The 12,461-nt window shown below is 35.8% G+C and overlaps 2 protein-coding genes across 2 annotated transcripts; one reads left to right on the top strand and one right to left on the bottom strand.

Annotated features, from left to right (window-relative positions):
• Positions 1-1,247: 1,247 nt before the first annotated feature.
• On the bottom strand, positions 1,248-7,718 carry pla2g4c (phospholipase A2, group IVC (cytosolic, calcium-independent)). The gene is made up of 14 exons (XM_084422828.1): positions 7,624-7,718; positions 7,410-7,435; positions 7,157-7,271; positions 6,795-6,937; positions 6,515-6,716; positions 5,673-5,778; positions 5,463-5,603; positions 5,307-5,372; positions 3,439-3,636; positions 3,130-3,246; positions 2,870-2,962; positions 2,419-2,570; positions 2,131-2,305; positions 1,248-1,908 (listed from the first exon to the last, which is right to left on the bottom strand). Exons 2-14 carry the CDS (start codon positions 7,433-7,435, stop codon positions 1,736-1,738), a joined length of 1,707 nt encoding a protein of 568 aa, XP_084278954.1. The 5' UTR covers positions 7,624-7,718; the 3' UTR covers positions 1,248-1,735.
• A 2,146-nt stretch (positions 7,719-9,864) lies between these two features.
• On the top strand, positions 9,865-12,456 carry LOC311299249 (prostate-associated microseminoprotein-like). Its single transcript, XM_084422731.1, has 4 exons — positions 9,865-10,025; positions 10,891-11,001; positions 11,145-11,253; positions 11,334-12,456. Exons 1-4 carry the CDS (start codon positions 9,935-9,937, stop codon positions 11,509-11,511), a joined length of 489 nt encoding a protein of 162 aa, XP_084278857.1. The 5' UTR covers positions 9,865-9,934; the 3' UTR covers positions 11,512-12,456.
• The last annotated feature ends 5 nt before the right edge of the window (positions 12,457-12,461 follow it).

Genomic DNA, 12,461 nt, shown 5'->3' with positions numbered 1-12,461 from the left:
ACAGTAATTAATATAATTAGCAATCTACGTGATCAAATAGTTAATAATGTGTTGCTAATGTTACACAAACCATGTAGTTCACCACCTCAGAGTCAGACAGCTGCCTTCTAATAATCAGCATCTTTGGAAACTCTTAAAACATCATACAAAATTAGTAGAGAAAAGCATATAGTTCATCATATAGTAATGTACGTCAAATACATAATTCACCCGATATATTGCTAAAAGTACCCAATTTTTCATATCAGCAGAACTATATACCGGGAGGACCTGGCTTCTCTTTAGACTTCACTGCTTCAGAGCGGTTATAGTTAATGATATGCTAAAGCCTGCCCTCACCTTGACGTGATTGGTTACAAGGTAGTTTGTGACATAAGAAACACCATCGATTTCAAATCGTCTTTTTTAGCGCAATTTTCTACCGGACAAAATTGCGATTGTTAACTCATGATTTCTGTTCTGTCTGTGCGCACCAATCTTGCACTTCTATCTACTCCTCAACCAGACCACCTTGAGACTTCGGGTTTTCGGCATTATGTTAAGGAAGCTCTAATCTCGGGAACGCACAAAAAAAAAAAATCCAGGAAAAGATTTTGGATTTCCTGGAAATTCCAGAAAAAAATCCGTTTTTTGCAAATTTCTCGGCAACCATAATAGCTATCGAGTTGAAACAAATTGCAATCGATAGCTTCTAAAATTTACAATAATATTAGAAAAAAAGAATTGATCAAAAATCTTTCCTTTATGCTTCAAAAATTAATTAAAACTTTATATGAAGGGAAATAAGAAAAATATTGCCTTTTCACATAAAACTATTGTTCCACAGAAATACGTAAGGAAGGTATTCACAAGAGTCATGAGCACAATTAATTCCACTGAATTACGGCAATAAATCAATGAAGGTATCGATCAAGATTTGGAGAAGGAGCAAGAATATATGAGAAAACGACAAGAGGTTGTTGCAAAATAAATGGAAGAACGTTCAGCAAAGCGACAAAAGATGGCGACATCCACACCAACGGCTTCCTCATCAGGCGTATCTGATTTCTACGATGACTCGTGGCTTTCAGAGGATGTTTTGGCAAATATCTCGAAAGCAGAAGAAGAGTTTACAAAGTCACAAGCCAATAGTCAAGCAGAAAAGAAGGAAGAATCTGAAGAGGACAAAGCAGAAAAGGTGATACAGAGAAAATCGAGGATATTGAGTGAACACAAGATGTAAAAAATAATGAGCTAATAAAAAAATTGATGTTCAACTAGTCAAGTGATTGTGCCTTTTTTATTATCCATTGCTGATTTGATTTCAGAAAGTTCATTTGAATTTCAAGAGACAGTTATATTCTCGAGCAACTTATTTTCTCTTTCATTTACTATCTCTTAGTGTTGTGATCCCATGACGTGAGAAAATTGCGCTAAAACACTCACTGAGTTTTTATTACTTGTTTTACTGAAGTTTTAAGGAAAAAATACTCAGCAATGGTGTTTGTCTTAAAGCATATTAAAAACAACATTAAAAACTTGATTTTCACCACAGGAGGACTTGCATTAGTAGGCCTATATTCATACCCATTAACACAATTAACAACAAATACAATTCCATATTTCTTGTATGTTCCACAATATGTTTTTATCTGCATATTTTGTGTGTGTCTCTCTCTCTCTCTCTTTCAAACCCTCTCATTCTAACCACCTCTTCTTAACTAAAGCCAGCGAGTTCCCATTGTGATGTGACAAGTCACACCTTAGAATCAATAAATGGAACCGATGTCTTCCATTTGATCACTGTCAGAAGGTTCTCCGTGTTATTTTTGATGTTCATTTCAGCTTTCTCCAGTAGGTCATCAATACTTTTACGGTTGTAGGGTGGTTGAAAGGTTTTATATCTTTTCCTCCACTTTCTAATTTCTTCTATTAAAAGAGACATTTGGGACATTTGTGAGCTTTCATGATTGGCTCTTCTGCATATTGCAGTTTTTAATATGATTATAAAATCCTTAATTGTGAATGAATATCCATTTATACATGATTGTTAAATATATAAATAATTATTATTATCATCATTATTTATAATAATAATAACATGACAATTTGAACATTTCAACAATCACAAAGCAGTAGTTGGACAATTACCTTTATCACCACAATTCTTGATATTGAATAGAGGAATATGAATAACAGTTGGTGCCTTGGGGCCTTCGAACACATAAAAGTCCTTTGGAGCAGATTTCTCCTCTTCTGATACTTCAGGGATTTCAGGGAAATCAATGTCTAGGTCTCTGCACATGTGTTCGGTTTTGATCAGTGACTGTGAATTAAAAACAGTGTTTATAATAGACAATGTGCATGGAGGGGGACATTATAATTAGTATACGCCATTCTGGTTAATAAGAAAAAAAAAACAGTATGCAATTATTGTACCGCGAATGGATCCTCACTGAAATCGAGGGAGAGAAGGATGTCAATGTGTCTCTCTTTCCTCAGCAGTGGTAAAAAAGGTGAGTTGATGTCAAACCCAGCATCAGCATAACACCTCTTTTCCTCTTTAAAGATGGAGGGGGAAACCTCCTTTCCTGGGGATGATGGTAAAATATTTATTAAATTTCAGTATGAGACATTTGTAGGTAGAAAGACAACAGCTAGACATCTCCAAGAGATGAAGCTTCACCTCTGACTTTAAATGTACTAGTACAGTAAAAGTCTACGGCCATTTAGACATGCTGTCATTGCTACAAATGTCAGAGTTTACTCAATGTGCACTTAACTCTAGTAGTGTTATTATATATAATGTTATACATTTGATAGATTTTACTATTAATATTTACTACTACATTTTAATAAATTAAATTTATTACGTAATAATTTAGCTTACCTGCCATGTTGTACAGAAAGTTGTATGTTGTGCCCCAGATCCAGAGAGTAACTAACTCAATGCATTTACCAATGATAGTGAATATCTCTATGCCTAAAATAAGAGAATGATTTCCAAAAGCTACTAAATCAACATAACTAAATCAGCTGGATTTTCTTACTCCACTGATCACAATATCAATTACAGAGACAAATTACAGAATAGATTACGAGTAAAGTGGGTTCTGAGTCGCATAATATGCAAAAAAAGGGAAAACTCACATGTCGGATTCCAGCATGAATGCAGGCTGCATATGTATAGTGTGTATTCCTTAATGTTCTTCTTATTCATGTGTTTTGACATGGTGATTAGTTTCTCTTTTTTTTCTTTGTCCAGCTCTTCTGAAATACATAGCATAATTATATCACGCACTGAATTTCTAGCACACGTTTGACACACTGAAGTGGATCTGAGTCTAAAGTTGGCAGGATTTTAAAGTGGGTTTAATCTAAGTAATAAAGCATGTTTCTTATTTTCATACCCACGTAACTCAATGTTTTGGATATAATGTGATATAATGTGATGAATACTCAGGGAGTCAATGAGGGTTTGAATGTGAGATGAAGGGTCTTCCTCTCTTAAGACCAGCAGATTGAGTTCCACAAGTGTCAAAAGCACTTTGCCGCCAGCCTCGTCCACATGTGGATCACTGAGGGAGTGAACGTCTGTTTGATTTATTTCTGAAGATGCTTGGTCACCCATTATGCCCAGCTCATGCAACATTAGGTCTAAAAAGAACAGGTTGTATATGTACATTTTTGCATTACAATGTATTAACAGTTATTTCAAATTGTAATAATATTTCACAATATTACTGTTTTTTGCAATGGCCTGGTTTCACAAACAGGGCTTAGATTAAGCCAGGAGTAGGCCTTAGTTAAACTATGACATTTAAAGGTAGGATAGGCAATCCGCAGAAGTAGCAGTGCTTCGCCTTCTGAGAATATAGTTCCCAGTACGTATACGGTTAAGATGGCTGTGTCTCATGTGACCTTGTTATTTGTACACACTGTGACTATACAAATCACTACATGTAAATAGGAAAATGTTGGCGAACTTGGCGTTATTTTGTCACTTATTGGGAGCAGTAAGCTAGCTGGAGCCATTTACCTCCAGTCTTTGTGCTAAGCTAGGCTAGCGGTGGGTGAGTCAGAGTTATGGAGATAAAAAGTGTATGTCTGGACTATAGACGGTCTGGACTTATCTAACTCTGGGGGATACGGTGAATAAGCTGAAGTCCCAAAAAGTCGGCGTGTTCCTTTCAGTGAAAGTTACATTATTACGCCTCTAGATGGCGGCAAAGACTGTCTTTATGATTGAGTCAGAACAAGGAACAAGTTGTTTAGCAGCGCTGTCGCGGAAGGACAAAGACGGACATATTTCTTTCCTCAGCAGACATTAATAATATTTTTTTTGGATATAATATTATGGACATCGAATGAAGAAGAATTAAGAATGAATGCTCTCTAGACCATGCACCAGAGAAACAAGGGCGCCGCCATCTTTGGAATATTGTCTTTTAACTTCCGTTTTGCGGTCGCTCTGTATATATGGCATTTCTGTCCAGGAGTAATTAGCTTTTTAAGTGGATTTACTTAATGTAAAGTTAACGAAAGTTATCATGAGGACTGTAATGTTTAAAGCAGACGACTTAACAAATGTAAATCGACCGGGAAGATTTTAAAACGAGCCGTTCATTAATAAACATGCAAAACGCTGTGAAAATACAGACCGGAAGTCAAAAGACAATGAGCGCAGCGCTGAAAAGGGGCGGAGCTACATAAGGTCTTATAGAATGAATGCTATTTCAGATGCAGGTAATACACTCGATCTGTAAAAAAGCAACTCAACATTCCTGAATCGTTAGTTCTAAAGTGACGTTTTAGACTTAACAGAGGCTTGGGCTCAACTGTCAAACTGTCAATTTGAGATTTGAATCAGTGGCGGAAGGAAGTAGTTCTGCACAAAAGACGGGTTTTAAAGACACTCCGTGGTTGTTTATTATTTATTTACTCACGTGTGTCGTCGAACTGTTGTATAAACACAATATCACACTCGTAGCCGTGCGATATCGGTGTATATTAGCACGCTGATTGCCTACGGCCGAAAATACACCGATATCGCACTGCTACTCGTGTGATATTGCTCATATATATGTGTGTGTGTTTCTGGAACAAATCACCTACCCTTCCCTTAAGTAGCTTTTATAAACGTGCCTTAGAAAAAACATTACTGGTATGCATCTTGAAATAAAACAATGTCAGGACATATTTAAAGACATGTCAGTGCAAGTTGCTTTCAGTTAAGATATGGTAGTTTAAACATGCATTGTAGTCTGGGACTAGGCTTAAGCCTTGTCTTTTTTTAAACTGGGCAAATATGAACAAAGTGGACTTACCTTTGATGAAATGTAACAGTGCCTCCAGTATTTTTTCTAGGTCAGCAAGACCACTACCACACATACCTGCAAAAAAAACCATCAGCAAGCAACTAAATAGACAAGTGACTGGGAGGTGAACTAAAAGATAAATAAGTATGTGTTGTTTCAGCCCACCTTGCAGGAACAGCATGTCCATCTCAGGCTGGTCTTTTCTTTTAACCCCTTGGCAAAACTGACTTCCGAAACAGGAAGTATCTACAAAGGCCCCACTAATGGAGTAGCCAGTCTCATGTGGCGTGATCTCAACAAATTTCTCTATGGCAGAACACTGTAAGTCTCAGACACAGAGAAAACACATACAACGCACAAACACACCGATATTACCTGCTTTTAGTTTATCATATCTGCTCTGCATATCAGTCACGGTGTAGATGGGATAAGGATCTTTGCTGTGTTGGCTCCTCTGACTGGTAAAAGTACAGTTATCTATCTGTAGAAAAACTTAAAATCAGCGCAAATAGTTACGTAAATATTGTGTGTCTGTGTACAAAAATTCACTACCGTTAAAAAGTGAGTGTCTTTTCAAATAAATGCTGTTCCTTTGAATGTTCTATTCACTGAGAACTCTGAAAAAATGTATCATGCTTTCCAAATAAATATTGGCCTAACGCTCGAGAGTCGGACTTGTAACCCGAAGGTTGCGGGCTCAAGTCTCAATATCGGCAGGAAATGACTGAGGTGCCCTTGCAGCAAGGCTCCTAATCCCAAATCGCTCCCTGGACGCCACAGCAAAATGGCTGGCTAGCTACTGTTATATTACGTAGGCCTACAACTTTTTTATAGGAAGTTGAAAGTAATGTGTTTTGTTAAGTTTGCCCTTTTTGTCAGACTTCTGTCTCTCAAAGTCAGAAGTTTGTTTTACCCACTTTGTGATGAGCTACCAAAATATAATCTGGAAGAATTGTAAATGAAAATCCACAGGACAATACAAGGTAAATACAGTGTTCCACTTATGCTAATCACAAATTAACACAAATGTTCATGTCTAAAGACCCATATTATAAAATATGATCTGGTAAATACTTACTTAAAAAACTAAGACTGTCAATAGAATCAAATAATCAAAATTACTTTCACGATTTCCACTTTATAAAAAGCAGAATATTATCAAATTCTGCAAATGTGCTCAATTATTGCATTAAACATAAGATATCCCTTTCTTTTACCTCTTTCACAATCTCGCTTATAACCAGCACTGCCCAGATGTCTGTCAGACTGAAATTGTCTTTTTGTCTGTAATATTTTTTGAGTGTCGACAATTTGTCCTTGAATCTGACGTCACCATTTAGAAGTCTCTGTTCGAAGTCATCCTTCACTACATTTAGCTTGCTGGACCAATTTGGTTCTTTGTATAAAGACGCCATGCACCTTATGAAGAAAAAAAGTTTCGCCATTTATTAATATTCTGATGAACTGAATTTGAGGAGCATGTATTTGCTAATTTACCAAGTAGATCCAGAGAGCCCAGCAAGATACAGCATGCAGTCCAACAGATCATCTTGAAACAGAGCGATCAGTGATCCCAGCAAACCCACCATCGCTCTTTCACTTCCTCCTGAAGCCAACAGAGCGATGTTGGGCAGATCATCCTGTAAAGAAAGCAGTAAACACATATTAAGCAACTATGTAAATATGCCTTTTGTGAGGAATTCAGTGAGTTTGCCTTTGTAGATGACAGCACAAACCTTTCCAAGTAAGACATTTCCCTAAACAGAACTGTTCTCCGTATTTGTTTAACATAGTGTAGTTGTGTTTTATGCCATTCATTCAGGTTTGTTTAAAAGTACAGAATAAAACCAGAATATTACCAGGCTACACTCTATGCCGTGGTTTTTAAGACACTCCCGAGCTGACTCTCTCCTGCTGGTCACATGGTTTATTTCATCCTCGTTCAGTGAATGATCGATTCTCACTTTGCAATCGCTGTAGAAAACCCATTAAGGTTTCAAAACAATTCCAACAAAAGTACTTGAAATTTGAATTATCATTGTCTTGTGACACTGCATGTTGTAAAAGGAGCATACATGATATCAGTGGTTACAGAAATGTATGCAGTATTACCATTCGCTTTGATTTCCCTCAGACATCTGTAAAAAGGACATTTTAAGATTTAGGTTTGATTTGTTCTGAAATGCACCGTGACTGTTACATTGCTAAAATGCATTCATTTTCCAGTCTCATAAATTCATTTAATGCAACATTTTAGTGAAAGGATATTTAGCCAAACCGAACAGAAAGCGATTTCATTTAAAAAATCTGCTTTAAAGACACTAACCTTTGCTGGCAGGGGCTGAAGTAAGTAAGGGCTGAAGCAAAACACCAAGGAAACTTTTTTATCGAGAGCATGTGATGTGAAGAGGAAATATAAGATGTGGTTTAGACCAAGAAGTGCAGAGCTGACTTAGCTTTGCCAAGTTGCCCCATTACAATAACCCCAGTCAAGTCTGGGCAAGACTTGCACTCAAGTATTTGAATCAAAGATGTACATTTTCCAAAGCACATCTGTTTGTTGATACTGTGCAATAGAACAGAATAGAACATTCAAATTTGAATCCGATTTTTAAAAAATAAAATGTGATGTAGTTTTTATGTGAAACACTTGATATTTTGTAATATTCCATATTTTATTTAGTTCAAAACTCTGGAGTTTTTAAAGGGAATGAATACATTTATTTAGCAAGAATGCATTCCATTGATCAAAAGTGAGTGTAAAGACATTTATAAGATTTATAAGAAGAAACATTTCACAATATTACTGCTTCTGTATTTTTGAGCAAAGAAATGCAGCATTGGTGAGCATAAGAGACGTAAACGTAAAAAATAAACTTACTTTGAACGATAGAGGTTACAAAACATAAATCACGCCCTTTAGTTTCTGTTTGACGAACAAATCCAGTCTACATAAGATTGTTATGTCATGGCCTACTTAGAATTTGCATAAAGAGTTTGTGGTGAGTCCCCACAATACCAGTCATTTTTAACCTTGTGGAGACATTTGGGAACAAGACAGCTTATAAATAATTAGAAATTATGTTTTTTTCTTGAAAATGTGAAAAGAAAATGCAGAAAGTGGGGAGAGGGGATAGAATGTACAGTTTGTGCAGTATCGTTGTCTATGGAAAGTCCCCATTAAACATGGAAACCCAACGTGTGTGTGTGTGCAACAATATTGTGCAGCAGGTGTGTTTGCATTAGCGGTGCTGTAAAGATTAAGACAAGACAGACAATAAAATACAATTAGACAAACACAATCTTGTCTTCCCAAACATCTCTTTTCACTTTGTTATCTGAAGCCCCTGAACTAATGAGTTTATCTGTATCTCAATGCTACAACAATACACAGGCAGAAAGACTGTAACAGATTTCCATAATCACTAATGACTGACAACAAAATACATCGACTCGGACACACAAGAGCATCAGTGACGTCATATATTCCGCAGGCATGTTTGCCTGTGTGTGCGTGTCATGAGTAACGCACAACGGCACGTTTTATCTGTGTGCATGCAGAGACAATACTGTGTGTAAATACGCTGTTTACACACACACATGCAGACTTAGTGTCTGTGACGTCAACCCTGATGACATAAAACAATACGTTGCATGGGTGACCTCTCCGATGTGAAGTCGAATATCATCAGCTTCTAAAAGTTATAATGTGACCTTTGACCTTTGAAAGGGCAAACTAAAAACCAGAAGCAGACACCTGTCTTGTATTGTTACAATTATGTAACCACTGAAAAAGCAATAAATAACTAAAAAAGAAATGTACTGTAATTAGTGCAATAATAGAAACAAGACTTAAAATGAGTATATTCTCCATTTTTTGCCAATTGTGTTTGAAAAAATATATAATATAATATAAAAGAACTGGAAAAATAAAAACATAATTCATAGTTGATTAAATTTTGTGCCCATTTTTTAACAAGGCTTATATTATTACATATATATATATATATATAATATGTGACCCTGGACCACAAAACCAGTCACATGGGTTTTGAAATTGAGATTTATACATAAAAAATAGAAATAGAAATAAATAAATAAGTTTTCCATTGATGTATGGTTTGTCAGGATAGGACAATATTTGGCCGAGATACAACTATTTGATAATCTGGAATATGAGGGTGCAAAAAATTTTTAACATTGAGAAAATCGTCTTTAAAATTGTCCATCGCGATTGTGCTCCATTCACTCACAAAAATAAATGTTTTATATCGCCTATTTAAGGTAGGAAATTTACAAAATGTCTTCATGGAACGTGATCTTTTTTTAAATATCCTAATGATTTTTGGCATAAAAGAAAAATCGATAATTTTGACCCATACAATGTATTGTTGGCTATTGCCACAAATATACCCGTGCTACTTGTGACTGGTTTTGTGATCCAGGGTCACATATAATATAAAAACATAATTCAAGTAAACTTTAAATGAGAATAGTCCTTAGGCGATTTAGGCTCACCCCTCTTATCAGCAGTAAAACATTCTGTGTGCACAGAAAGAAAGAAAAGAGAGAAAGAATAGAGTAAGGATAAACATAAATGACAGAGTGGGGGAAGAGGTGAAGATGAGAGGAGAGAGATGGAGGTATATAAAGACTCTGAGCATCAGGGAGATCACAAGAACACACCAGAACAGGACAGAGGACGGGAACACCTACAGATCTTAAAAGGTAAGAAACTCATAATCTCTTTAAAAATGCAATGCTAAAGGACTTATCAACTTTCAAAAAGTCATTATCAAGATAACATGCAAAATAATAATAATAATAGGCTTGATAGCACATTTCATACAAGGAATGCAGTTCAAAGTCTTGACAATAAAAAAAAGCATTACAACAAGCACCAAGTGCTTCAAATTAAAACAAGTAAAATAATAAAGATAAGAAAATATAAAAAATGCAACCCACTTGATGAATGCATAACAAAAAAAGAAATTAAAAACAAATAATAAAAGACAACACAATACAAAATGCTTCAGCAAGCAGTCTTTATTATAAATTGGTAATATATTCCAAAGACACAGCTATATGACACATTTTATGACAAATACTGCAAAATTAGGAAAAATAGATGAGAAAAAGTTGCGAATAAGATTTAATATTGCAATATTTCTGAGGAATTTTAGACATTCCCTTTCTCTCTTTTAGATAAATTGTAGTATACTATTTTTATCCAGCGTTCAATAATAATAATCTGATCTGACATTCTGATAATGTACAAAGTAAAACCTGTAATGGTCCATTCTGCACTGCTTATGCTCATTTAGATGTAAAACTTTATTTTGAAATCACAAACAATACCAAACAGAGCTAAAAGTCTTTTTTTTTTCTACAAGCAACACTATTTTTTCAAGAATGTTTCAAGCACTCCCTGTGGTATTCTTCTTACAGTATCCTTTTTACTATTAAATGGCTTGCTATTTCATGTGCTTTTAATTGCATACATGCTTGTAAATACAAAAATATCACTAGTAGCTCACAGTAACTGAGAATAAATGTGCAATTGCTCATTTACCCTCCATTTTTTTCTTTCTAGACATGCAGACAAGCGAGATGAACGTTTTGCTAGCTGTGTTTTGCGTGGTTAACATCCTCCAGCTCTGTCATGGACTATCCGGAGGAGGAGAATGCTACTTCAATGCAAAAGGTAAACTAGACTAAACAATACAAAGGAAAGGGTTCAGATAAACACAGGTCTTAGAAAAGAAATACGGTAAAAAATTGTTTCTGTTTGAATGTACATCAAATGATCTGTTACTTAAAGTGGTAATAGTCACTCTTTCACTGCAGCCAGCTGTGAACACAAAGGCCGTGTTTTTGACATCGGGGAGTCCTGGATAAATGACGAATGTTTCCAGTGTGTGTGTTTCGAGCCTTTTGGAGTGGGCTGCTGTGAACAGTAAGTTCGCATACTTGCACGACTACAAGCCCTCTGTATGTAGCTGATATTGAAGCTCATTGTTCTTTGCTGTCCTCTAGTGGAAAGCAGCCAGTCGATTACCCGCCCTGGTGCGAGGCCGTTAGAAAACCAAATTCCTGCACAGTTGCTGTGGTGATGAAGGCCAACCATAAACTTCCCTGTCTATTTGGAGGGAAGAACCGCTTTCGAGCTTCAGATGGGCTGCTGTGGAAATCCGAGAACGACCCACTCTACTAGACTGAATTACTGAATTCACGAATGCATTCTTGTACATCTGTCTTTGTGAGGAGGTCATTCATTGACACAATGCAATCTCTAGCGCCTAACCCAAACTCTTAATCTAAACCTACCCTTAATCTAATTATAATCTTATCCTAAAAGCCAAGTCCTGACCCTCAAACAGGCCTTTAAAGCAGTCTCAGAAAGTGAGGACCAGCCAAAAAGTACGCACTTTACTCTTTTTGTCCTCACTCCGATGGTCTAAAACTCACAAAGATAGTTTGTACACATACACTATGTTTGCCCACGTATAAAAAAATTATACACTAACCCCTGGTTTCACAGACAAGGCTTAAGCCTAGTCCCAGACTAAAATGCATGTTTAAACCGTTTAACAGAAAGCAACTTGCTCTGGTGTATCTTAAAATATGTCAGTGCCATTGTTTTATCTCAAGATGCACACTAGAAATTTGATAAAAGCTACTTAAATGCCCTAATCCTGGATTAATCTAAGCCCTGTCTGTGAAACCGGGCCATACTGCTCAAAAGTTTCTATTTTCATTTACATTTTAAAATGTAATTTATTCCTGAATTTTCAGCATTACTTCAGTCTTCAGTGTCACATGATCCTTCAGATCGCATTCTAATATGATTTAAGAAACAATTCTTATGTGTTTATTTGTGGATAACATGATTAAAAAAAAAAAAGAGTAAGGATTCTATTATGATTAGAATGTTTAAAATTTATTTGAAATAGATTAGTACTGTATTTTAATGACACACACACAGTTTGACTATTATTTAAAACTATTAAACTATTCAATCCACATACAGTGGTGTCTTAAGTACGTCATGTTAAATATTTATCAGAATGTTGTTTACATTTGTCAAAATCCTAGTTATTTTCATCTGAAATAAGTTTTAAATCCTTGTATGTTTATCATAACTGAAAATTAAAAGGTCAAACA

This window comes from Rutilus rutilus, assembly GCF_951802725.1.
Source record: "Rutilus rutilus genome assembly, chromosome: 11".
Lineage (NCBI taxonomy): Eukaryota > Metazoa > Chordata > Actinopteri > Cypriniformes > Leuciscidae > Rutilus > Rutilus rutilus.
Note: the sequence above shows the minus strand (reverse complement) of the source record. Positions and strands in the feature narration are given on the sequence as shown.

Bases quoted from the DNA above. Each gene is read 5' to 3' on its own strand.
- pla2g4c (XM_084422828.1), bottom strand. From the start codon at position 7,435: ATGTCTGAGGGAAATCAAAGCGAATG. The intron at 6,938-7,156 runs GTAATATTCTGG...CTTTCTTTACAG, and splicing joins ACGGCATAGAGTGTAGCCTG to GATGATCTGCCCAACATCGC. The intron at 2,963-3,129 runs GTGAGTTTTCCC...CTCTTATTTTAG, and splicing joins TTCATGCTGGAATCCGACAT to GCATAGAGATATTCACTATC.
- LOC311299249 (XM_084422731.1), top strand. From the start codon at position 9,935: ATGGAGGTATATAAAGACTCTGAGCATCAGGGAGATCACAAGAACACA. The intron at 11,002-11,144 runs GTAAACTAGACT...CTTTCACTGCAG, and splicing joins ATGCTACTTCAATGCAAAAG to CCAGCTGTGAACACAAAGGC. The intron at 11,254-11,333 runs GTAAGTTCGCAT...GCTGTCCTCTAG, and splicing joins GGAGTGGGCTGCTGTGAACA to TGGAAAGCAGCCAGTCGATT.